Consider the following 26898-nt stretch of genomic DNA (forward strand, 5'->3'; position numbering starts at 1 on the left):
CTCTCAGAAATGTCTGCACGGTGTGGCAGTGTTCACTCACGGGTCCCACTGAACCTGTTGGTACTATGGGTGCATCACGGTTGTAAATCGCATGGTTGTCACAGCTAGTAGGCTTCCAGGGACTCTGAAGTAGTTACCTCTCCCTTACAGTTGTCTGGCTGCTAGCTCACCAGGGTTCATATCACTTACCTGCAAAACAGCTTGCAGTCTGTGTGTATGGCTCTAAGTAAGTGAAATGTAGTTAAGAAAATCTGAGCAGGATCAGGATTTAAAACAAAACAAAACAAAAACAAACAAACAAACAAAAACAAACAAACAAACAAAAAAAAGACTGCTTTGCAAGCAGGCCTGATTCTCCTACCTAATTTTGTGTTGGGTTGAAAGCTTTCAGTGGGAGGACAGGAGGACTGTTGGTGGTACTTTGGGGCAGAAGAAGAAGATAGTGCCACTCATAGAGATAAAACATCAACCAGTATCACTGGCTGCACTGGAGAAAATTTTGACATTGCAGTTGCATCTGCGTTGGGGTTTTAGTTCAGATCATGATAAGCTTTTGAAGCAAATTTCCCAGTTGCCACCACTTGTTGCCTTTCACTATTTGCTTTGCACTTGAGAGCATTGCAGAGTGCACAAACTGGATCCCTTTCCACAAAAAAAATCAAGTGGAGTTGTCCACCCATGAGGGAACCTTCGGTCTGTGGAACCAGCTGAGATCTAGTTTAAAGAAATCCCCTTTCAAACATGAGGTAAGGATGCAGAGTCCTCAGCACTGGTTGCTTTAGAGTTCATCTCTGCTCTCACTAGGTTGCAGTGCATGCTAATGTAGAGGTAACCCGACAGCCTGGGAGATTCATCACTGTTTTCCAACACAATCAGATCAGTGGGTGTAAAAGGAGTAATTGGCAGTACATGAAATTTTCTCACTTCTAATGTAAGCAATGCAGGCTTTAGCAGCTTTTACTCGGCACTACTGTGCTTGAATGCTTTGTTAGCCTAACACTAAACATGATAGCTCTTCTGGGGGAGGTACTGACCTTTTAAAAATGTTCCATAATGATGAGTGTCTTGCTGGAGGAGGATAATGTGGTTGTCCAGTATATGCCTTGCTAGCATGGTTAAAACAAACGTTAAACACAAGAGTACTCAGCATCCAGTTTTAGGCATGTGATCTGACTCACATCTTCCACTTTTTTTTTTTTTTTAGAACAAAATTTGTTATGTGTTAACTTAAATAAGTGCATTTAAGAGAGAGAAAAAATTTCTAAATGAGAACGTAATTTGCTTAGTCCTCCACCAGATGTCCCTACTGTAAACCGTGCGGAGTACATTTATTTGCACACCAAATGGTTTTGTTACAAGGTGAGACAGGAGCAGTGAGCAGTGCCAAGTGTGGTACCTGAGGTGCCAGCTGCTCTGGGGAGGCAGACGGGGAGTGAAGGCAGGAGAGGAAGGTATGGAGCCTCTCCTACCTATCTGATACTATTTACTTGTGCTGTGCTTACTGCCTGAAAGATGCACACTGATGCACTTTTTTTTTTTTTTTTTTTTAATTGGGGAAAAAAAAGTCAGAATAGCTGGAAAAATGATGTAGCTGGGAAGGACTTTATACTTTAACACAGTGATGCTGTATCTAGGGTTTATCTGGGTCTCAGGAACCTGCAGAACTGGTATCTTCATATAAACTCCACGTCCATCTGTAACACAAGGAACAGCGCAGGCACATCAGGGTTTTTTAAATGACCTCTAACAGGAAAATGAAGCAGTCCTGAGGAAGAAGTGGCTGTGTCTATTAGAAGTGTGAATCGACAGGCGTGAGTACTGCATTCCTTCACGCACCCACCATACGCTACAACTGTAATAAAAGAGGGTCACAGCCCTAGACATGGGCTGTCCTGCACTCACACATGCGAAGCTTTTGAATTGGCTGCTGTTGCTGCTGTTGACTTTGCTATGCCCTCCTGCTGCTGCTTCTTTGGATGAGCCCAAGCCGAGCAGTAGGTTGTTGCCTCACTATGAACCTGACCATGAGGATGCTGTTGGTTCTTTACAAGAGAAGAGGTTACAAGTTTTCACACTGGACTATAGCTATGTGCAAATTCCCTATGAAGTTACTCTTTGGATACTTCTTGCTTCTTTTGCAAAAATAGGTAAGTAAAAATGGTATCTTGGGTTCTTTGTTGGCAAAAGTTTAAAAACACACCATGTAACCAAGTACCCTGCATGCATTTTTGTGCCTGGGATTGTTTTTATCCATCCTGGAAAGAAAAGACTGTGATAGAACAATGACAAAATTTCACTTTCTGAATGCTTCCAACTTATTTAAGTAAATATATGACCTCTCACCTTCATATCTCTTGGGTTGTCTACGTTAACTAGTAGCAATAGATGTCCTCTACACCGTGCTGTCTATTCTTTGTTCCGTTCATTAAATATCATAAGATATCAGACTATACAATCCGACACAGCTGTAGAAATAAAAAAACAGATGACTGAAACTTCAGACGTACTTACTTTGGGGGAGAGGAAAGTGGGAAGAACTCTTCTGTCATGTGAATAATATGAAACATTTCCCTATGAGTTTTTGCTTTAAATTGTTGTTGTTTAAAGTTGATCAGAAAGTAATATCAGAGGAAAGAGTCAGTCTGAGAGGTGTAGGTCATTGGAGAAGTAGCATAAAAGCCTTTTGAAGATATACCAATACATCTAGCTTCTATGGGGGCTCTGTGTAGGTATTTGAATGAAGAGAGACAACTCATGGAGACGCAGAGATTGCAATTAATACAGCAAAAATGGCTCACCATGTGTCTCATGCATCTATATGGCCAGGCTTAACTTGGATTTGGCCTTTCAACTAATGCAGCAGTATGAAATAAATGAAGAAGTTGTCAATAATGTGAAGAGCTGCATACAGGTGATTTCCCTGCCCCTTTGAAGTTCAATGGGATTTTCAAACATTGCTGTAGAATAGGCTGGTAAGTGGTACTAATGATTTTCTGGAAGTGGCCTGAAGATGTACAGTTTTCATGTCATAGTCACACAATTGTTAAATATCATTGCCACTGACCATGATTCACAAGTTTCACAGTAGATGATGGTCTGAGTCCAAATCCTACAGATATCTTGACTGCTAAAGTAATAATATTTTTTTTTTTTTTTTTACAAATCAGGTTTGTTGTTATTGCATGAGCAGACTGTGTTAGCGGTGAGCATGACTAATTTCTTTATTCATCACCTGCAAAAGCACAGGAATTGCTATAAGACACATCTACTCTATATTCTTGTTCCGAGCAAGAAATAAGGTAACTTTAGAATTTTGTGACACCTCCCAGACAGACCTGTTCCTTTGCTGGGAATTTTCCAACTAGCATTTTTGTTGTTGTTGTTGAAAATTGTGGAGCTGTTGACTTCAAATTTACTTGGGAGAAAGAATTAGTTTGAATAATCTGGCTGCCAACGGAAGAAGATTTTCAAATTGTTATTTTTTTTCCAATGTCACCTTCAAGTTTAATCTCCTTTTTGCATTTCAGAATTTCAAGGTAGGAAACATTTCTGACATAATGAAAGGAGAAATAATCCCCTTATTCTGTAAAACTGACAGAAGACTTGAACATGATTTTTTATTTATTTTCTTTAAATTAAAATAGAAGATGAGTAGTGTTATGATTATAGTATACTTTTTGGTAAAAAACACAGTCTCCCAAATAAATAATTTTAAAATTCAAAAGAGTGTTTTTCTTTTCCTTTACTTTTGAGCATAAGTCTAACATCACTGAAATGCAGTCATGTCATTAGCTGCAGAGTTATGGGATGAAAGTTGACCTCGCTTCAGCTGTGGAAACAGAGGCGTTGGATTTCACACAGAATCGTGGAATGGTTGAAGTTGGAAGGTACCTCTGGAGGTCATCTGGTCTAACCTCCCAGCTTGGCAGGGCCATCTAAAGCTGGCTGCCTGTTTATGGGTGTATTTGTCTCGTTCTCATTCTTGTAAACTCTGAGCAACTCCCTACATTTCTAGATGAGGCACCTCTCATTCACAATATGATTGTACAGTTCCTGATCTAGCAACTAGATGAGCTATTGTTAGATGTTATCTCAGTATTGGTATCAATATTCATGTCAACTGTGAAGGATTATATGAACACACAGCAGTAGGACATCAAGGTAGCTAAGAGGAGATTCACATCCATAACTTTTATATGCTAAGTGTCACCCTTTCTCTGTAAAACAGCCTGGCTATATCTATATTTTCAAGTGGAGGCACACTGTGGCAATGAGCTGCGTGTAACTCTCTGTACCATGTTACTGTTGACGAGCTCCTTCTCATGTTGACTAACTTTCACCGAGGCACTGTCCAGGCAGCCAGTTGGCCAGGCGTTGTTCCCACAAGCAGTTTAAATATTTTTTTTTTTTTTCCCCCTGGAGTAGAAAGATGAATTTGGCTGTAAACATGCAAGATAAACTTTTCTGAGTGGAAAAAACTTTAGCCCACTTCATTTGTAGTGTGGTCTGAAGCTTTATTTTTTATGAGGAAAAAAAAAATAATAGGGATCCTTTATTTTCTGTTATTTGATGGCTGTCAGTAGTTCTTTCAGCTCTGCAGAAACCCTTGGTTTTGTTTCACTAAACTCATCAGGTTCTTTACAGAGTGCTGTTTACTTTATGTAGAAAAACCAATTCCCAGAAAAGCTAGGTTAATCAGCTTGTAGAAAGTGTTATGCAGCTGTGGCTTGGTTCCTGTTGATAACTGAGCTGCTTTGTATATTGTGGTATTCATGAGTATTCACTTCCTCAGTCTGTGGGTCATCTGGAGTCTGTGAAATGCTTCGGGGGACTTCTGGAATTGAAAAGGGCTGAACAGACCTTGGCATCCGAGCTGCTCCCTTGGGCTTCTCCAGGTTCCTGGTCAGCCCAAATCCAGCAGTAGCTCTGCAGCCAGGAATCCTCCTCAGCACTGGTGGGAGCAGCCTTCGAACACATGGCCAGGGATGGAGAGGCTCTTTGGGATGGCAGGACATACTGCGCCCCAGAGGCTTGGTGGTAGCAGCTGTTGTTCAGCAAGGATATTTGAAGAAATTTTAAGAATATACTATTTCCAAATTGCACAGTGTTTTTTTGAAGATGTTTTTGCGTTTCTAGTAATGAAGCTTAGACTGAAGCACACTTGTTCAGAAATTGACAGCTAGGAAGGGGGATGAGAAGAGATTTGTGGCCAAACTCTTCCTTTCTTGTAATGATACAAGTCATGTTTCATTTTGAAGGGAATGGTACTGTCTCTACAGTTACAACTGCAATCCTAAGAGCAGAACCTGGTCATCCGCAGACAAAATGTTCAAAAGCAGGCAAAACATGTCTGACACCAGGTTAATTTAAACTTGAGTAATACCCCAGTGTTTTGTTTAAGGTTTCCATCTCTACCACCGATTACCAAGACTCATGCCTGAAAGCTGCATCCTGATTGCCATCGGAGCACTGGTTGGCGCGATCATCTTTGGTACCGATCACAAATCCCCACCAGTGATGAACACAAGTATTTATTTCTTGTATCTCCTTCCACCTATTGTCCTGGAAGAGGGCTATTTCATGCCAACTCGTCCATTTTTTGAAAACTTTGGGTCCATCCTGTGGTGGTCTGTGCTGGGATCTCTGCTGAACTCATTTGGGATTGGCCTCTCCCTCTATGGTGTGTGCCAGATTGAATCCTTTGGCCTGACCGACCTGAACCTGCTGCAGAACCTGCTCTTTGGCAGCATGATTTCGGCTGTGGATCCTGTGGCAGCTCTGGAAGTTTTTGAAGAAGCCTCTGTTAATGAGCAGCTTTATATGATGATTTTTGGAGAGTCATTGCTAAATGATGGCATAACTGTGGTGAGTTTCTTTCCATTCCTTGTCTTCCTCTCTTTGGGCCCTTATAGCTTGTAGGTTTATTGGACATAGGGCAAGAGCAGCTCTGCAGAAATCTTAGACACATTATTTATCATATATTCCACTGTCAACCCACAACTAATTTTAATATATGTAAACACTACATTTTAAATTAACCCTTACAAAAACATCCTGTTTTAGAGCTTCTGGAAGAGATACTGCTTCTGATATTATTATTATTACTGCTTCTAGATATTGGAAACACACCCTATTCTTGCATTCACTGAAGTGAATGGATAAGCAAAAGCTTATTTTGCTGATAGGACCTGTGTAAGACCTAGGAACATACTCAATATTGTGCAAGTAAATAAATAGAAAATTGTACTCCTTAAGGACTGAGGACAGCAGGGCTAGCAGTACAAGAGACCTTCCCATGTTCCATGTCTTAGAGAGCATTTATTTAAAAAAAAAAAAAGCCAGATGTGTGCAGTCTCTGGTGGCCTCAATCCCTCCTCTCCTTCTAAGATTTTTTTCCAGAGACCTTAGACAGGAATTCCAAAACCCATGAATTACTTCACATAAGTCTATTTCAATCAGTAAAAAAAATGTCATCTGACAAGCATTCATCTTTCTTGGGTATCTTATCTCAAGTGTCCAGAAACAAAGAGATTTTTTCTATTTTTAATAGGAAAATAGTTTTGTTGTTGTTGTTTCATTTATTTATTTATTAAATAGAGCTCATTTTGCTAATACATTCATCACTTTCTCTATAGTTATACTAAAACTTGGAGCAACATGAAATTCTAGCTGTGGGCCACATTTGACCAAAACACTTAGAACTTGCATGTTTTTCAAGCAAGAAATTTCGAACAGGAAATTCATTGCACAGAAACCAAGAGGACTGTTCATGCACTGAAAATTAACTGCAGGTTAAGGAGTTTTGCTAGATATGATCTTTACAGAATTTAAATCACAGGAATCTAAAACACAAACTATTCAGATACTATTAAACATGAGGTACAGCACAACCTGGACTTGTTAAATCTGTACAGAGTTCACTGCTGAAAGGCTTCATGGGAGAAGTGAAGCTCATGAGTAATGTGAAAAGGAAAAGGAATGAAGTAATTTCTTGCAGCCACAGCCTATCGATCATAAATCCTTATATTGGTAAATCAGAGATGTAGGGCTGATGATTAAGGGACAAATGTTACTTAACTTTGCATGCATACTGTTAATGTGTTACAGCGGTAACAACAAACAAGCAAACAAAATAATGCACAATTTATCTATCTACTTCAGAACTTAATGCCTGTTCCTCACTCTGGAAGAACTTGTTTGGTCCATTTTCTGACTGGTTCTCTACCCTGTCTTCCTTTTGTTCCCATGTGTTTACAATGTGGGTCCTAGTCACGATGGCATTTACGTGAGCTTTCAGTCAGGATCCTGTTACAGCACAAATCTGCAGTACCAGGAAGTCCTTAAAACCAGTGGTATTTAGGCATTCCTCCACAGTACAAGGTGGTGTTAGCAAAAGAAATAAAAGGGCTTGCTACATCGGTGTGAGTGAGTTCCCATTGCCCGATGCACCTCATCACTGGTCTCTTCTCACAGCAGCTACGTTGCAATCAGTTTGTCAGCTCCTGCTGGCACATCTCTGCATCAGCCACCTCCCAGACTTTTTCTGGGTGTGAAGGTTTCCAAAGTCTCTACCTGACTTTATGTCAGAGAAGATCAAACTTCTCATTTGGACGGATCCCAATAGGTTTCTTTTCCTCCCTGATACTCCACTTGCTATTTTAAAGTCTTTAAAACTGTTTACCTTGGCTGTCTTATCTTACCATTTCCTCACTATTTCTCTCTTAACAGTTTCTTTCGAGTTAACTCAATGTGTTTAAAAGCTAATATCACCAAGATATATTGAATACATATATTTTTTTCTATTGTTTAAATACAAATATCCCCTGGTTCTCTCCAGCCTGCTTATCAGCTTGAACATTTTCTCCCCAGCAGGACAAACAGGTGTGATTTTTGCTGAACTTGTACGTTATAACTGAGGCAACAATAGCTCCCCCTCTCCCATATTTAGTTTAATATCTTGGTATTAAAAATTCCTAAACTAATTGACTGTTGAATTATAAGTTATTTATTCATTTGACTGAAGGTACTGGAACAGAAGATGATAACTGTATCCTTTGTACCCATTTGTACCTTGTCTCATTCTACGCAGATGGGCTATATCTGTCGATGGAACAAGAAGGTTCCAGGGCCTGTTGTTTCTTTTCCCAATAGCTTCTCCTGAGCAGACTTTTATCATTAGAATGTCTACATCAGTACCATTGTGTAGACAGCAACAGGACTGGTTCCAGTGTGTATCATACATTAGTGGAATTTCAAAACCCCATCCAAAACAGTGTTGTCGGTAAATTCAGTGCAGATTTCATTCAAATGTTGAACACAAATGGAGAACCCTGATCTTGCTGCAAAGTCTTTCAAGCTTCTGAAGCTGTGCCCTTGCTTATGACCAGACCATTTCTATCTTGAAAGGAGCTGAGCACCTGTATGCATCAGAAAACTGAACATTTCCGCTGACTACTTCGTCTCTGGGGCTTGATTTTAGAAACTCTGAGAACACCTATATACCACACCATAATCAAAATGAAGCTGCAGTGACCATTTCTCCAATGGTATCAGCTCCTCCTTGTATGCAGCCACAGAACAGTTAAAGAAATCTCCTGCATAATGGAGACCAAAGTAAAAATAATTTCTCTGTTTGAAGGGGCTTGAATTTATGTCCCTGATGTTTCTGGGGAAGGCTTTGACCACTGGGTGTGTGGGTGTTAGCGAGAAGGATGGAGATACTCTCTGCCCCTGCCACTGAAGTTGAGAATAAAATAAAATTCATGTGGTCAGAGAGAGGAAAAAAGAGTTTTCAAGGCTGTCTATGTTGGTGGTTAAGACAGCCACTTGAAAATCTTTGCTTCCAATGTTTCCGATGTGAATACTGTATGCAATGTGTCACGTAGGCTGACAAAGCAGCAGCAGGAGCGGGGAACCCAGTCCCAGAGGAGGCACCCTGTGGGCAACAGTGTCACGCTCTCTCTTTCTCTCCCTGGCTCTATCAGTCACCCAGTGGCACGTCACTACATGATAATGCCCCCTCCAAAAAAACCAAAACCCACCGAAATATGACATTCACAAATTTGTTAAATTAGGCCAACTATCAATCTATACCTTCTTTGTGAGCGAACCAAGACATCCTAAGCTGATTCAGGCTTTCCTTCCATATAAATAATACAGGCTGTCCAGAGAAGAGATTGAAAGAAGCACTGAGGAGAAGAACTTGGAGGTGTTGGTTAATGAAAAACTCAACATGAGCCAGCAATGTGCGCCTGCAGCCCAGAAAACCAACAATTTCCTAGGGTGCATCAAAAGAAGTGTGGCCAGCAGGTTGAGGGAGGTGATTGTCCTTCTCTACTCTGCTCTCATGAGACTCCACATGGAGCATTGCGTTCAGCTCTGGGGCCCCCAGCACAAGAAGGACATGGAAGTATTAGAGTGAGTTCAGAGGAAGGCCACAAGGATGATTAGTTGGCTGGAGCACCTCTCCTGTGAAGACAAGCTGAGAGAGTTGGGGTTGTTCAGCCTGGAGAAGAGAAGGCTCTGGGGAGACCTTACAGCAGCCTTCCAGTACCTAAAGGAGGCCTGCAGGAAAGCTGGGGAGGGACTTTTTGTCAGGGAGTGTAGTGATAGGACAAGGGGTAATGGCTTTAAACTAAAACGTGGGAGATTTATGTTAGATATAGGGAAGAAATTCTTTACTATGAGAGTGGTGAGGCCCTGGAACAGGTTGCCCAGAGAAGCTGTGGACGCCCCATCCCTGGAGGTGTTCAAGGCCAGGCTGGATGGGGCTTTGGGCAACCTGGTTTTGTGGGAGGTGTCCCTGCCAAGGGCAGAAGATTTGGAACTAGACAGGCTTTAATTTCCCTTCCAACACAAATCATTCTATTATTCTATGATTCTATAAAGAATTATAGTACCTCATTTGCTAGAAACACTGCAAGGTAACTTAGCTAAGCAACATTTACATGGGGCCTTACTTGTGTGATGTCCAATGCAGGTTGTTGCAAAGAACAGTTTGCTTCCACAAAGCACATTACAAAAAAATGGAAATTATGTCATATTTCAATAAGTACCATTTTTGTGCAAATTCACTTATATTGTATAGCTACTTTAGGAGGCAGAAAAGGAGAGACAAACTTACTAAATCATTTGCTGATGATAAATTGCCTTCTTCAAAAGTGAGCATGGATCACTACCTTGATATCATTTATAAGGAATCACATGTCTTAGAAAGAGGTTGAAGTCAGCAAGAAAGAGGGAACAGAGAACAGGAGAACAGGCTTTGTAATTAAACACTGCATAGTAAATGTGGGAAATTTTGCTTGCTTTGAACCCTCTTTTCCTTACATGTCACTGAAGAACCTAATTTCATACACATTCATCAGGAAAAACAGCTATGACTATTTACTTTGGGATGCTTTCACATGAAATATTTTGTTGTGCTGTGTCTGTCCCCCAGAAATATTATCAGTGAGCCTCCCGGAGAACAGACTTTGTGACAGCTCAGGGTTGTATGTTCCCAGCAGCAATTTAAGATTGCACAGTAGCTGGGGAATAATTATTATCTTAATAAGCTTGAATCCTCTACCTGCAAATATCTGCTTTAATCTTCTTAATGCTCTTCTGAAATTAACTATATGAAGAAGAAAGACCAAAGAAAAACAGATAAATTATTTTGCTCTGTTTTGTGTTATGGAACTTATACTTTGGTGCAATAGCTATGGAGAAGTGGTGTCTTTAGATGTTCCTAAAATTCTCTTGAAAACTGAAAGGTGACTTTCACATGTTAGACATTTCCTGTAAATAGATCTGACAGGACTTAATGACAACCAACTGTCAGCAGTTTCTAAGAAATTTTTATCACTACCCCATTCATTCCCGTGGAGACTTTGGATTAGTTTTTAAATAATGGATGAAAGAGGAACATACTGAAGATTTTTCATCATGAATTTCTGAATGAGAGAAATTATTAATAATATAAGTATGGTAAACTTATCTGATCTAAAATAAATGAAATTATCTTTACAGACCAATTTATAAAGTATAGTGAATTCAATCTGTCATGTAATCCAACATTATTTTCTTTTTATTTTTGATGTTTCAAGCTTTCTAGTCAGAATATAAGTATGAAGGGTCTTTAAGCCCTTTATGTGCCATAGCATTTTAGATCCTACTTTGAAGTTGAGAGTACTGGCACAGAATTCCTGGGAAGGAGTTTACGTGGCATGAAACCCAAAACATATGAGGTTAGAGAGACTATGAACTTCCCCTTCACACAATGATGCTACATTAACATAGGATTTATAGGGAGCAGGGTGGGCAAGGAAATGGAAGGAAACTCCAAAAGAGAATGTTAAAAGTAAAGAGGTTTAGAGCCAGATTGGGACCTTTCTCGGCCAGGTTGGAAAAGCTTCCTTTGAATATTTGTGTAAATGCAGTTGTGACAGCCATTTACTCTGGATTTTTCAGTGTCAATCATGATAGGCTATAATTATTGTATCAATAAGTCAACTCACTAAAACTTAGATTACATAAGACTTCTAATTGAACTCCAATAACAGAACTCTAATAATTGTATTTATCTAGCTAGAGGCAACCTGAAACTGCTAGTTTGCTGATCTGTCTAAAGCAATATCTAGCACACATATATCCATATATATGTATGTATAAAATGTGTAAGTTTGCAAGTTTCAGGAGGAAATCTAACTGCTATATCCTTATTTTTGCACATAGGTATTATATAACATCTTCATCGCCTTCACCCAGATGCACAGGTATGAAGAGATCGAATCCATCGACATCCTTGCTGGCTTTGCTCGCTTCTTCGTGGTGGGGCTGGGTGGTATGCTGTTTGGCATCGTCTTTGGATTTGTTTCGGCGCTCATGACTCGATTCACCCACAACGTTTCTGCTATTGAACCTTTGCTGGTCTTCATGTTCAGCTACCTGTCATACTTGTCCGCTGAAACCCTTTACATCTCAGGAATTCTGGCGTGAGTATTCCTTATGGCTTTTTGGATGCACTCTTGAGGGAATGGGCAACCTTTCATGTAGGTTGTTTGCTTGAGGCTAGTGTAACACCATCATTTTCAGGATCTGGCCTAGAGACCTGCAGTGAATGGCTTCTAAGGGGTCTGTAAGTGCATCGATAATTAGGAAAAGCAAACCTATACTCAGTGTAGGCATAGATGTAGTACTGAGAAGTGGATATCTGTGTTGGCATTTTGGGGAGATTTTTGCCTGAAAAAAAAAAAAAAAAAAGTTGCACTTGTGTAATGTGACCAGTGCTGCCACCAGCTGGCTGTTTTCTGTTCCTCGGGACCTGAACGAGCAGTAGTCAGCTACCTCTGGTAAGACCCGTTCAGTGAGAGAATGATCTGATACTAGCCCAGTGTGTCTGCATTTATTGCTAAGCATCATCACTATCAAATTACAATAGGAATAAAAAGTAAGGAGTGTGGAAATTGTAAAAAAAAAAAAATTTTTTTTAAAGTCAGAGTTATTGCTTTTGTATATAGTTGTGAATGTAAGTTCTAATGTGGTTTACTGGAATTACACTATGCTAGAACAGCATCACTGGAAGAAGAGAAAGGAAGGAATAGGAGGCAAAAGTGAGAAACATTAGGAGAAGACTGCTGGTAGAGGAAAAGATCCTGCACCTAACAACCGCTCAGAAGGGTAAAGTGTAAAGAAAAGAGTACCCCGTGAGGTGGCAAACGCTCCAGCTAGTGCTGTGGACTGCCCAGCTGGTGGGTGGCAGGAGCTGGTGTGGCTTGCATTGGCTCTGAGCTCACAAGCCAGTGGGATCTCATAGGCCTTGGTGTTCCCAGAGGAGAGGGATCTCCAGAAAACTCTTACCTATATCGAGAACAAACTAGTTAAAACTTAATAAATAAAAGTGTGTAGCTGTTGCTTTCCAGACAGGTACATTTGCTCATGTCCACTTGTCAAACCCTGGTTTGGTTAGCTTCAGAGCACAACTGGCTTTGTAAAACCAACTTTTGGAGGGTTGCCCTTGGAAGGCAGATCAGAATATTTAACCATATTAAATATGTATTTAGGTAGGAAATTTGTTTCTCTGGGCAATTAGACAACAGAATTGAATCTTAGGCTTTGTTTTGCATCTCCAGCACACTTGCTCTAAGGTGACTGGTGACTTTAGATGAGCAGGGTTAGACCACCTTTATAGTGAGCATTAATGCTACATGGACCCTTTCCTACCTGCACTGCACAGAATAGTGCTTCCCTGCCTATTTGTTACACACGACTATGTAGCTCTTTATTCCTCTTACTTTTTATTTTCATTAGAGCATTGAAAATATTAGTAACAAAAAATGTTAATATAATTAGGATTCATTATTCTTACTGCTTCATTGAGGAAATTATTGCTTGTTTTAGGAATGGGAACTTATTGTCACCCTTTTGAATTATTGAGGAATTCATTCATTTGTCACATGGATCATGAAAGTCTATTATGCATGTGTCTTTGAAAGTCAACAGTATTAAACTTTAATGCTTAACGACATTGTCTTAAAGTGTTCTTGGACCTGCTAAATGTCTCATTTCTACCAGAATACTCTTGAGATTTCTTCAATGGAAATTAAATGAGCAGAAACTAGATGAAGGTTTATTTAACGAGCAGTCAAAATTCTCTGAATTCACAAGTTCAGAAAAATATCATCCCAAGAAACCCCCAAAGACTAAAAGAATATCAAGAGAAACTAGATAGATGATGGAATATATTACTACCATAGCACTGAATCTATCTACATACTACTGTGGAAAATGAAGGGGATAAGAGAAACCATCTTCAGCAGTCCTGTTTGAAGACTACTGCTCAGTATGAACGTGACCAGCATCTGTGCTGGATTGTGGCTGATACCTCTGAAGCAGGCTCTAGTCTTGATTAACAGCAAAAATGTGGAAAAAGATTCTTTTCCTTCCTTAGGAGCATCCCCCACACTCTGAGCAACTAAAAGGGGTGAAGGACACATCTGTAGGATAATTAATTTTCCCTGCAGTGGGTTTCTGTGGCATGAGAATTTCTGAAGCTTAATATGGTCCTACCGATCTGCCACCCAGCTGGAAGGGAGCCAGCGGGGGCTTTGGCCCATGCAGAGAACTAAAACCACATTCTCCCACCACCATCTTGAAGGAGAAGATCACTGAGAGGCAGGTTATGTCTCTCTAATTGATCTATCCTCAGGCTGGTACGAAATTGACCGCCCTTTGTTTGAGACTCAAATATTTGTTGTGTGGTGGTTGTGTGTTAGACATTCAAAATAAAGTGGACTTTGAACGGGAATGTGATACCCTCACTTCCTCCCCAGGGAGGCTGACTGATTTGCTTCCTTTTTCCTACAAACAAAATTGGTTCACAGTTCTGCATTAAGATGCTCTCACCGAAATAGCTAGCGTTACTGAAGAAGTAAAATGCTACATGATATTAGGAAGGTTAAAAGTCAGCGATGGAGAGTGCAGGTAATGAAGGCAAAAGTTGTTCTTAAATAAAATAAAATTAAAAATAATAATTTAAAAAACAGTTTGTAGCTGATCTATGATGTTTTGCCTGGTACAGCATGACAGCATGTGCAGTGACTATGAAGAAATACGTGGAGGAGAATGTTTCCCAGAATTCCTATACGACAATAAAATACTTCATGAAGATGCTGAGCAGCGTCAGTGAGACCCTGATTTTTGTGTTCATGGGAGTGTCTACAGTGGGGAAAAACCACGAGTGGAACTGGGCCTTCATTTGCTTCACTCTGCTTTTCTGCCTCATTTGGCGAGCACTGAGTAAGTCAGCTTTTGTGGGCAAGCTACATCTCTGAGGGAAAACTTTTTGTGCAAATGTATGTTAGTAAAGCCTGTGCAGACTGGTATAACCGGTTTCATAACAAATTTACTAGGCATGCATTGCAGTCAACTTAATTTCATAAATCCCCACATGCAGAAAAAGGGGAAAAAGCAAACTCAAACAAATCTTAAGGCCAGTCTCCAAGTGCAGGTTTTATGATTAAGCAAGAATGGAAAACTTTACACAAAATTAAAATATTACCATGATTATGCCTATATAGAAGCCGATATTTTAGTTAACTATATGCCCTTGGGTAAGTGGACTTAATAATTTAATTGCATTCTGTAATTAACTTACTAATTGGATAATAAATGTACATAAGCATGCTTCTGGTCCTGGCTGTATAACACTAAAGGTCCTGGGCCAGGAGTGCCTAGAGGATGTCAAACTATATGTGGGACATATGTGGGCAAATGTGAGGAATCAGCAGAGAGTTTGTGCTTAAGGATCAGAGGACAGACCAATGCAGCTGATGTTTTGACAGGTGTTTACTGCAGATCTCTTGATCAACAGAAGGAGGCAGATGAACCATTCTTTATGGCTCTGTAGAAAGTGTCACAGTCACAGGCCCCAGTACTCATGAGAGACTTTGACTACCCCGATATCTGTTGGAAGGGCAGTATGGCTATATACGAGACATCCAGGAGATTTCTGAAAAATGTAGAAGACAATTTCTTGATGCAGGTGGTTGATGAACCAACTGTGGAATATGCTTTGTCACAAGTCAAAAATGTGCCTTTGTGACAAAAAAGGCCAACTGCATCCTCGGCTACGCTAGCAAGTGTGTAGGCAGCAGGCCCAAGGAAGTGCTTCTTCCCATGTATTCAGCACTGGTGAGAGTATCGGGTGTGTCCAGTTCTTGTCTCCCTGGTAAAGGAAAGATATGGGGGTTCTGGAGCAAGTGCAGTAGAGGTCACCAAACTGGTCAGGAACTAGAGCACTGGATATACAAGGAAAGCCTGAGAGAGCTCAGCCTGAAAAAAAAAGAGCTCACAGGAGACCTTATTGCTGTCTACAAGTACCTGATCAGAGGGTAGAGAGAAGATGAAGCCTGATCAGAGAACAGAGAGAAGATGAATCCAGACTCTTCTCAGAGGTGCCCATCAGTAAGACAAGAGGTAACAGACACAAGGTAGAACATGGGAAATTCTAATTAGATAGTAGGAACCCATTTAACATGAGAGTGATCCAATAGTATAACAGCAGCACAACTTTACAACCTTGAAGGTACTCAAGACTTGATTAGTGCTCCGAGCAACCTGATTTGATTAGATCTGCTTTGAGTAGGAGTTTGTTCTAGATGACCTCCAAAGGTCATTTCCAACATACAATACTCTGAGTTTGGGACCAACTAAGCATTGGCATCAAAGAGCTGAGGTTAAGGTGCTATTTCTTAAATCTCTCAGGTGGCTCTGGTGCATTGGAACAGTTCTGTTATATAGCGATGACACAATTACTCAACTGTAAAGGTGATGTGATTGTTGTGGGTTCGACAGCAAGAAGGCAATGATTAAATATTTCCTTGCTAATCCTGTGCCTTGCTAACCAACTGTGCCCTGTATGTTTTTAAAGGCTTCCTTTTGGAGTCCATATAGGAATAACCTTCCAACAAAGAGATAAAAAATGTTTACGGGAAAAAAAAAACACTTTGCTGTCACATGCCCCTTTGTCTCTCAAACACCAAAGGGAGTGCTAGAGCTTTCCAGAGGATGGTCAAAATATTTCCCCTGAACTTGTTTGCTAAAATGATTGCATCATTTTCTCTGAAGCTTGAATAAGGTAAAAAGAATTGGTTTGAGGGTGACACATAACACAGTTTCGGTCTGAGTAGTTGATTATCTAGCATAATGTACTGGGTTTATGCAGCCAGGGTTTAGTACTGGGAGGTGCTACAGGGGTGGCCTCTGTGAGCAGAGCCCAGCAGATGCCCCATGTCAGATCAGAGCCAGATGGCTCCAAAAGGGACCCGCCGCTGGCCAGAGCCGAGCCAGTATGCGATTCTGGTTGTGACTCTTCGGAATCATATTTATGAAAGAGAAAAACCTGCTGTGCAACAGCAGCTGGGAGAGAGGAGTGAGAAAATGTGAGAGAAGCAGTCCTGCAGGCACCAAAGTCAGTTCAGAAGGAGCGCAGGAGGTACTCCAGGCACACAGCAGAAGTTCCCCTGCAGCCTGCGGAGAGGCCCCTGGTGGAGCAGGCTGTCCCCCTGCAGCCCATGGGTCCCACACGGAGCAGATCTCCACGCTGCAGCCCGTGGAGGAGCCCCCGGTGGAGCAGGTGGATGTGGCCTGGAGGAGGCTGCGGCCCATGGAGAGCCCCCGCAGGAGCAGGCCCCGGGCCGGAGCTGCAGCCCGTGGAGAGGAGCCCACGCAGGAGCAGGGGGTCTGGGGGGAGCTGCCGCCCGTGGGGGACCCGTGCTGGAGCAGTTTGCTCCTGGGGGATGGATGGACCCCGTGGTACGGAGCCGTGTGGGAGCAGTGCTTGAAGAGCTGCTGCCTGTGGGCAGCCCCCGCAGGCTCAGTTCGGGCAGGACGGCATCCCGTGGGAGGGACCCCACGGGGAGCAGGGGCAGGGAGTGACCGTGAAGGAGTGGTGGAGACGAAGCTTTAGGGACTGACCACAGCCCCCATTCCCCGTTCCCCTTTGCTGCTTGGGGGGGAGGAGGTAGAAGAGGGTGGGCGGGGGAAGGTGTTTGTAGTTTCCTTTTAACTTTGCACTGCTCAAGTCTGATAGCAATAAGCAATAAATTACATTAATCTCCCTGTGCTGAGTCAGTTTTGCCCATAACAGTAACTGTGAGTGATCTTCCTGTCCTTATCTCAACCCACAAGTTTGCTTTTGTTTTCATTATATTTTCTTCCCTGGTCCTTCTGAGGAGAGGCAATGAGAGATTTGGTGTTGTGGTGCTTAGCTGCCCATCAATGTTAAACTACCATACATAAATAATCAAAAAAGGTCCTATATAAAGTGGTATTCAGCAACCTAAATAATGGTATAGAGCTACTAGCCTTACCCAAAATAATTCACTGAATTTATCAGTGAATACAGAGTAAAATAACACCAGTAATTATCATGAATTTTCAATGTTTACTTTAGCAATGTAACAGTTTACACACAAATCATAGGATATTTGTGTCTTATGATCAAGTAGATTAAGAGAAAATCAAGCAAATAACTAAATGTACTCCATAAAAAAAAAAAGTAAAACAGTCCTTACATAGCCACAGGCTGTCTGATTAATTTTAACTTTTACTGAAAGCAAAATGAAATTTGAGAAATAAACAGAGAATTACAGAGACAGTAAGCCAGAGGATTAAAAATTAAAATGTTATTACTCTGCCTTTCAGTGAACCTGTCCACAGGATTTGTTGGTAAAGAATTGTTCAAACACTTTGGGCAGACACTGTGTGAAAGCAGGAAACATTGCAAGGGAAGGCACAGGAAAAACTCTCATCTAGTGGTTTATTTTGTGTCCAGAACACTTCAGAGAAGTGCAACATAAAGACAGGAAGTAAATCTTGTCCCCTAATCTCACTTCTAAACCCACATGAGAATTTAAAACTTGAAGCAGTTAATAAACACACACTTTTCTAGGACTTTTTCACACAAAGATTAAATATTTGGTCAAAGAGAAACGACAAGAACCAAAAATTGAAAAGGAAGGTCTGTCAACTGCTGCCTGAGACAAAATGTGTTTTGTTTTGCTTTGAATATTTTCTTTTTCTGCTTTCTTAATAATAATTGGGGTTTGTTTGTTTGTTTTGCCTTCTTAGGTGTATTTTCTCTCTTCTATATCAGTAACAAGTTCCGAACGTATCCCTTCACTGTGAAAGACCAACTCATTATTTCCTACAGTGGTCTTCGAGGAGCCAGCAGCTTCTCTCTTGCGTTCTTGCTCCCAGTGAACCTCTTTCCAAGGAAAAATTTGTTCATTACTGCTACACTTGTAGTTATATACTTTACTGTGTTCATCCAGGTAAGTGTGTTTCTTAATGTATTGCTTTCACAAAACCAAGGTGACCAGGTTATTCCACTTGGTTTACACCGCTGCACAAGGAGGAACTGGATCTTCTGGATGTCCCGTGCTCTTTATTTTCCCCTGCAAATGACTCAGATACTCTAGGGCATCCATAGAGCACTATGCACTTAGGCATAATAGTGGTTAGGCATTTAGATCCCATCGGAATGTTTTCATAAAACCAGTTTTGTTTCTATTTCCCTTTTTTTAAATGCTAGATTCTCTAGTAGTGCAATAGAGAATTGGGAACAGCTGAAAATGGTTTCTACATGAAAAACAAAACAAAACAAAAAAAGAACCAAGCCAAATCAAACCAAACCAAAATGCTTAATTCTGAAAATATAGAAGTAAGAGTTTTCAAGACCATAAGGACCTCACAAAGACAATGCTTTCTTCCAGCTGAGTGCTGTTTTGGTGAAACTTGGCAATGAGTCAGTTACTTTATGTGGTTAAAACATGTTGATAAACACAGTCTTGATTAAAAAATAGGTACACATTTTTTAATTTTTGTTTTTGAGTTTTAATCCTCTCCTGTTGTAATCGATCATTATCCCGTCTAAGACAGCTTTTCTGACTGATTAAAATGAAATCCATTTTCTTGCTTTCTGCTTTATTTTTTGAGATATTATTAACATTTCGACTTAATGTTCCAAATGCAGGGAATCACAATTGGACCATTGGTCAGATATCTAGATGTTAAAAAGACCAACAAAAAGGAGTCCATCAATGAAGAAATTCACATGAGAGTAAGTTTTTGGTATCAGGAAATAGTACCCTAAAAAGAAAATGTAGGGTGTTCAGAAAGAGATGGATTAAAGGAGGCATTTGGTAGCCCTGACATTTAGTGAATTTGGGCAATTAATGCTTTTTAGAACATTTGGAGGGAAACCTAGGCATAATATTCTAAAATGTGATAGTTCATTTGTATTCATAGTGACTTTCATATTATAATACCGTACTGTAACTGACATGGCATAGCAGGGCTCTTACATCTGGATACTTGTTACCATGGTGGGACAGGTACATAAAATCAGCATTTACAAAATGCACTTATCATCCTTTTCAGACAGATTTGTTAGACACCGTTGTTGCCATCTTTTGATTGATTATAAACACACTGACACCTTAAAAGTCTTAATCATGTTTTGGTGAACTGAAGTGAGTTGAAACATTGGTCTGCAAATTTAATTCTAAGTAACAATTTTTTTCCCTTTCAAACATTTGCTTTAGCTCTCAAATTACCTATATATAAAATAACAGGAAACTGCTCAAACTAATTTAGGAACACTAGACAAAATATACATACACTCTTTCATTTTTACTCTAGGGAATATATCTGAAATTAACAAAATGATTGTGCCTCAAAATTAAACACATTCAAAAAGCATTAGCAAAACCAGAGCATCTCAACTGATTTGAATTTGAAGTGAATTTAATTTTTGCTATTCCAACTTTTGCACTTAGCTTTGAATGGTAATCATGTTCAAAAGCACCACTTACAACTATACATATGCAAGAATTGACCATTTTCTCTGTTTCTGTAATGCTAGAAATGGACAGAAGATGACTGAAAATTCTGATACTTAGCAGTGATAAACTTGCCATTCTCATGACAATATGCAAAATCCTCAGGGGATTTGCAGATCATGGCAAGGGCTAAAGTGTGGAGTACCTGGCCCCACACACGCAGAGGGATGCCACACATGCAGAAAGAAGACTTGGGTGGCAAATCCAATAATTTTAGTTTTGGTCTCAGTAGAGAAAGAGGACCATGAAATTTGGATGCTCAGTATTGTTTTCCACTGGGGACAGTCCTTTACTTAGGTTTGTATTTTTCTAGGTGACGGTGAGATGATAGCAGACTGACCGAATTGCCACCTCAATCAAAATATTGCCACTGCAGACAAGCACAGTGGGATATTTGCCTTGATTTTTAGAAAAATGTAGATACTTTCAGAATTAACTCACCCTTCCCATTTAAAAAGAAAAAAGGGGAAAAAAGGAAAGAAAATCCTGTCAACTGTTGCATATTTGTAGTGACATTATTTTCTCATAATGGCCACTTACATTTCTTCCGTGTTTGTTTCTCCAGTTGATGGATCACTTCAAGGCTGGTATTGAAGACATATGTGGACATTGGAGTCATTATCAGCTGAGAGATAAGTAAGCATCTCTTACTGCAGACTATTATAATAAAATAACCTATCATCTGTGATGTAAAATACAAAAGGTAAATAGAATAAGAAATCCATCTTGTGCCCCATGAGGCTAAAATAGCATGAAAATATTGGGGACGTGTGCAATATCTCTTTTTAAAAAGTGAACTCCTGAGTAATCGCTATCTCTTGGGAGTGCAGTGCCCATATATTGTGTGCTAAATTGCTTCTGCACAAACAGGGAGAAAATGAACCTTCTGAAAGAAAAAAAAATATAGCAGATAAACTCATGCTGCAGGCATCAGACTATGCATATAGCTTTGGTATAAATCTTTGATATATGGCAGTGTTCCTTTAGGTTGGGATTTGAAACGGAATATGTGTATGGTATCAGTGCTTCACTGTCTTTCTCTATAAGCCTCCAAGGCAAATACAATCCCTTGTAGGTGAGTGCAGATTAAATAATAATTACTCATTTGTCCTTACAAATCTTTGTAATTAGTCATATTTAAAATAAAAAAAAATACTGGAGGAAATGTTGGCATTTAAATATCTAGTAGCACAGGCAGATACTTTCAATCTGGTCTTCACTCAGAAAAATCACACAATCCACAAACGGCTGAGGTATGAAGGGACCTCTAAGTCCAACCCCCCTGATGAGCAGGATCACCTAGAGCACATTGCACAGGATGGCATCCAGGAGGGGTTTGAATATCTCCAGAGAAGAAGAATCCACAACCTCTCTGGGTAAGCTGTGCCAGTGCTCTGTCACCCTCACAGTAAAGAAGTGCCCTCTCCTGTTGAGCCAGAACCTCCTGTGCTTCAGTTTGTGCCCGTTGCCTCTCGTCCTGTTGCTGGGCACAACTGAAATGAGACTGGCTCCATCCTCTTGACACCCTCCCCTCAGATATTTGTACACATTGATGAGGTCTCTCCTCAGTCTTCTCTTTTCCAGGCTAAACAGGCCCAGTTCTCTCAGCCTGTCCTCGTATGATAGGTGCTCCAGTCCTCTAATCATCTTAGTATCCCTAAAATACAGGACCTGTGCTATGTCTTTTATAAGCAGGATGAGGTGATATTGTGAAGTTTTGGGGATCTTTCAGGCATTGCTCAGAAGAAATCAGAACTGGGATTCTAAGCTACCTTCTTCCCCAAGGGCACTCTGCAATCATGTTGGCCTCCACCTCAACACGTTAATGTTGTGGGGATGGACTAATCTTTTCCACAGACATCATATTCTGATGCTGTGGGCTAAGTGTTATCCCTCAGGTCGTGCCTAGACTTCTGTGTCTGAGACCTCCAGCTTACCACTCAGCACTGGACCCCAGTAATCCAGACTGGGTGTTTACTGGGACATGTGGAAGTTCCCTTCATGACTAGGTTTCTCCTTATAAAAATCAAGAATTACGAGTGGGTAGAAGGTTGGTCTGTATCCAGTTCTCATTCCCACAGGGTATACTGATGTATCGAGGGCGCATACCTGGACCTGGAAGCTAAATGTCTTCTAATGTCTTCTTGGCTCTCACAGTACATAGATAGATGGCTTTAGAGCAGCCACTGGGGCAACACCACTGCCTGTGTAGTCAATAAGCTAAACAAATCACTCTTGGAGCAGTAATTTAATTGAAATAGCAGCATTTCCACATTTCAATAAAATAAAATATTATTTCCACTTATCTCCCATCTAGCAAAATGCTTTGATAAGATAAATTTGTCCAATTTTTTCATAAATGTAATGTTTCTGTTCACGGGCAGATTCAAATGGCACATTGTATATACATAAAAAATAATGTAAGAAGATTGTATTAAAAAGTATTCCCTAGACTTTCCTGTGTAACTTTAAAGATGCTTAGCATATGTGTATCAGAATTAATTACCTTAGTGATGACACTTCAGGTTGCTTTCTGAAAAAAAAAAGAAAAAGAAAAAAAAATATATAAAGAGCTTCAATCCCAAGTGAAACATTTGTGTACCTCTCTCTGTTATTTGAGTAAGTATGAAGACCAGTCATGTTAAAAGAAAAATGTACAAAATTCTATTGCTTTTTCTTAGCATTGTGGAAAGCATTACCTTGCTGTGGTAAACTGTTCCTTTGAAAGAAACTTGTAAGAAGATCTGCTGTTCTGCTAAACATCTGCCTGAAAGTACATACCTGTTCCAAAGCACACATATACATTCACATTCAAATTATGTCATACATCAGAGATATTTTACAATCTGCAGCATGCGTGCACATAGTATTTTGTGGTCCATTCAATTTCTCTGTCATTCAGAATACAAAGAAGTATATTTTCTCCAGCCTAATTGTTGGGATTTAAAATTATCAGCAACATAATGCGCCCAAACTACTGTAACTACTGGGCCATTTGAAGCATTATTGGTGGCTGGCTGAATAGGCCAGGATTACTGTAAGAGCAGCTGCTGCTATTAGAATACATTTGTATGAAAGCATGGAGACTGGCCATACTCTTTTCTTACAAATGTGGCAGTGTTATATAAACACATACCCAGTCCTCTTCTTTGCTTTGATTGCAGATTGTTTCTTTCTTTTGTCCAGTGGGCTTTACAATCTCTGTGGACCACCAGACCATGCCAAATGTCCCCCTAAAGGTCTCTGTTCACTCGTTCTTCAGGAGTCCACAGGTGCCTTCAATTTGGATACAGTTTCCACTGTTGAATTATAGATGTGCACATTTGAATGAAGATCAGTTTGACCCACAGAAATAAAAACACATTTCATTTTTTTACACTTTGATTTTAACATCTCTTTTGCAGATTTAAGAAGTTTGACAATAAGTATTTGAAGAAAATTTTAATTCGGGAGCATCAACCCAAATCCAGCCTTGTGTCATTATACAAAAAGATGGAGATAAAACTGGCCATTGAGATGGCTGAGAATGCCATGGAAATTTCAAAATCATCCACAGCTTCTTTACAGTGAGTACTGGCCTCTTCACCCTTTGTGGAGCAGAGTGGGACAGGAGGGAAGGCAATAAAAATCAGGCAACACCCAAGGGATTTTGTGATTTTAACAGAAAAATGTGGGGAAAAAAAAAAAAAGACAGTCGTGGGAATGTGTTGTTTTGGGCTGGCACTTTGGCACTCATATTTGCACATCGGTCCTTTGCTGACAGATTGAAAATTACTTTTTTTTTTTTTTTTTTTAAATGATGGGCAATTCAGAAGAAGAAACACAAGTCAGGTGTAAAGGCCACTCTCAGTGCTTCGAATCACAGCAGTGGTTCGAGGGGGCGGTGACCTTCAGTGTGCTGGCCAATGGGTTTTACTCATCACTGCCAGCTGGTGAGAGAACTGAAGGAGAGGCTAGAGAAAAGGTCTTGACTCCAATATCCCAATGAGAAGAGAACAGTTTTCCTTCTAGCATTTGCAGTTTTTGCTATTTCAGGTTGCAGTCCCTCAAATCATTCTGCTATATTTTGGTACTTCCATAACCACTTTGGCCAGAACATGGTTTCAGAGAAGAAAATAGAAAAAGACAGAAAGGATTATGGAGAACACTTTCTAAACCTTACCTTGGATTTTCAGTATGGGAAATGAGGAATTTACACCAATGCATTTGCCTAGTTTCTCAATAGTGCGCTAAATGAATGCTAGTTCTCCCAAGGCTTATGTCTTTTCTATTTTGCAGCAGCCTCTGGCAAGGCCCAGCATATTTTTTTTATTCACTGTTTCTCTCACCCCACACCAGAAATTTCAAATAACAACAGGAATTTAAACTAAATTTCTCTCTTGAAACTGTTTGGCATAATCACATCAAAATTCATGTGTTTTCTTGAAACTGATGTCAGCTTGCAGCGTAAGACCTAGCCCTTTTCTTTCTAAGTCATTCTTAGCTGAATGGATGATACTAAAAGAGATTGCATGTCTGTCAGGCTCCTTTCTGTCTGCTGTATTCCCTTAACTGCTCTGAGCCAAGAGTAAATGTGCAAGGCTGGTAGACAGTCTATGGCAGACAAACCACTTTCCTCTTCTTTTCTTGAGAGAAAAAGAAAATAAGACAAATTGCTTTAGAGTAGTTCAGAAATTCTCTCCCGAGATAAGCGTTTAGACTGAAAAATATTCTATAATAAATACAATATGACAGACTAGATTTTGCCATCTTTACTTTAAACTGTAATAAAATTCCACTGTGCATCAGCCTCTGATTTACAGATTTTCCTCCTGAGACAGACTTTTAAAAAATAAAATGTCACCTTTAAAAAAAAAATGTGACTCAGAACCTTTCTGATCCTTGGAGGCTGTGAGAGTGTTAGGAAAATACAAGTTTTCACAGCTCTGTTCTTCAGTAGGTGTCCACTGAGGAACCCTGGAGGAGACAGGATAGTGAGATAGTTGTGTCTTTGGTCTGAGACAATGCAGCAGTTCTTATTACTCCATTCTCCTGAGTGATTAAGTAAATCTGCTAAAGAATAAAATGTTTCTTAATGGAAGCATGCATAAATGATTTGATTTTTCTCATTGAGCTGGCTTATAACTAGGCTATCCTCAGTCAGCATACAAAAATCCGGCCATGAGCAATGGAGATTTGAAATCATATTCCAACCTATATCATGTATAGCAATATTTGTGGTTCCCTAGTAGTAAAAAAACTCTTCAGCATTTCCGATCACTTCTGCAGCATTTAGGGACATGAGGGAAAATACTCTGTAACAATCAAGGCAGATGTCCATCAGTGTAGATAAACTCTGTGCTCAGAAATTGCATTCATGCTGGTGGGAGTCCTGCAGGTGGTGTGGGTGTTCAATATGCACTTAGCATTTCCACTGCAGATTGGAGAAATTTGTCCACAGGCCATGCGACAAAAAATCCACATGTAAATGAAAATCGAGCATTATGTTATGATGGCTTGGAGAATATTAACCTTAGAAATAAGAATTTTGAAGACAAAAGCACAGCCAAGCAAATATTATCAAAACTGTGTTTTTATGGTTGTATTTTGGAATTATACCCTAGCAATGCCCATTAGAGAGACAGAGATGAATCAGCTCTGAGTTTAATTAATGCTGGATTCATATTACTGCAATACTGACTTGTGTAAAAGTAAATCTTACAGAGTATCGATACAGTAGAGATCAGAATAAAATGACATTTTGTCATTTTTGATGGTGCAGCTGTGCAAGAGCTGTGCCTGGTGAATGCTACTTCCTTCATAGGACTAAGTGAAGATTGGTGGAGAGTTCACAATGTTCAAAATTTTGGATATAATACATAAAAAATAATTTTACAAGCATTGTGGAAGGAATTTTATTTCCTCCCTGTATCAACTATCTCCAAGTCTTAAGAAGAGATACTGTCATGGTCCTCATTATGCAGAGAGAGTCAGTTTCCATGGCATATTATCAATTCAGTATTTTCTTTGCAACTATATTGCCTGTGCCATTCTTTGTCATTAACATTCTAAGGGTTTCAAGAAGAACAAAGAAATAGTTTCAATAAGGGTTGCTTTATGGGTTTGGTAATATACCAATTTAAAAAAAAAAAAAAAAGTTTTTTTAAATGTATTATATATTGCAAAATTTCAAAGCAACCCGTCTTTATTACCATATGTATGTCTTGTTATCAGTTTTGTAGGTTAATATCTAATCCCATGAAAAGAATGCATACTTTTTATTTCTGCTTCAGAACAAGGCACATTATCTTCCTGCTGTTTGTTCTTTTGCTATTCCAGCTCAGAAAAACTTGGGGAATTATATTGATTTTATATAAGTCACTTTAAAAGATACACAATAAGCCTTTAAATGACTTAGGAATGGCCTCCTCTTCTGTACTGGCATGTGGACATGTCAGGTATGCAACTGGAAAGGTAAAGAGATGATCTGATGTCTTGCTGAAGTGCTGCTCACCACTTTTCCTAGTTATTCCCA

At 39.9% G+C, this 26898-nt stretch overlaps 1 protein-coding gene across 5 annotated transcripts in view; it reads left to right on the plus strand.

Moving 5' to 3' along the window:
- The first annotated feature begins 1389 nt into the window (after positions 1-1389).
- SLC9A4 (solute carrier family 9 member A4) overlaps positions 1390-26898 on the plus strand; it is a 36751-nt gene continuing 11242 nt past the window's right edge. The window contains exons 1-8 of one of the 5 annotated variants that reach the window (XR_014576710.1): positions 1390-2147; positions 5402-5865; positions 11716-11975; positions 14561-14778; positions 18613-18815; positions 19517-19603; positions 20950-21020; positions 23789-23950. Coding sequence is in view for 4 of the 5 variants with exons in the window: in XM_083817542.1 (XP_083673668.1) it covers positions 1883-2147; positions 5402-5865; positions 11716-11975; positions 14561-14778; positions 18613-18815; positions 19517-19603; positions 20950-21020; positions 23789-23950 (1730 nt within the window). In the remaining variant the exon portion in view is untranslated. The remainder of the gene's footprint in view (positions 2148-5401; positions 5866-11715; positions 11976-14560; positions 14779-18612; positions 18816-19516; positions 19604-20949; positions 21021-23788; positions 23951-26898) is intronic. The other 4 variants (XM_083817544.1, XM_083817542.1, XM_083817543.1 and 1 more) reach the window with 4 other exon arrangements.

This window comes from Anser anser, assembly GCF_964211835.1.
Source record: "Anser anser genome assembly, chromosome: 1".
Lineage (NCBI taxonomy): Eukaryota > Metazoa > Chordata > Aves > Anseriformes > Anatidae > Anser > Anser anser.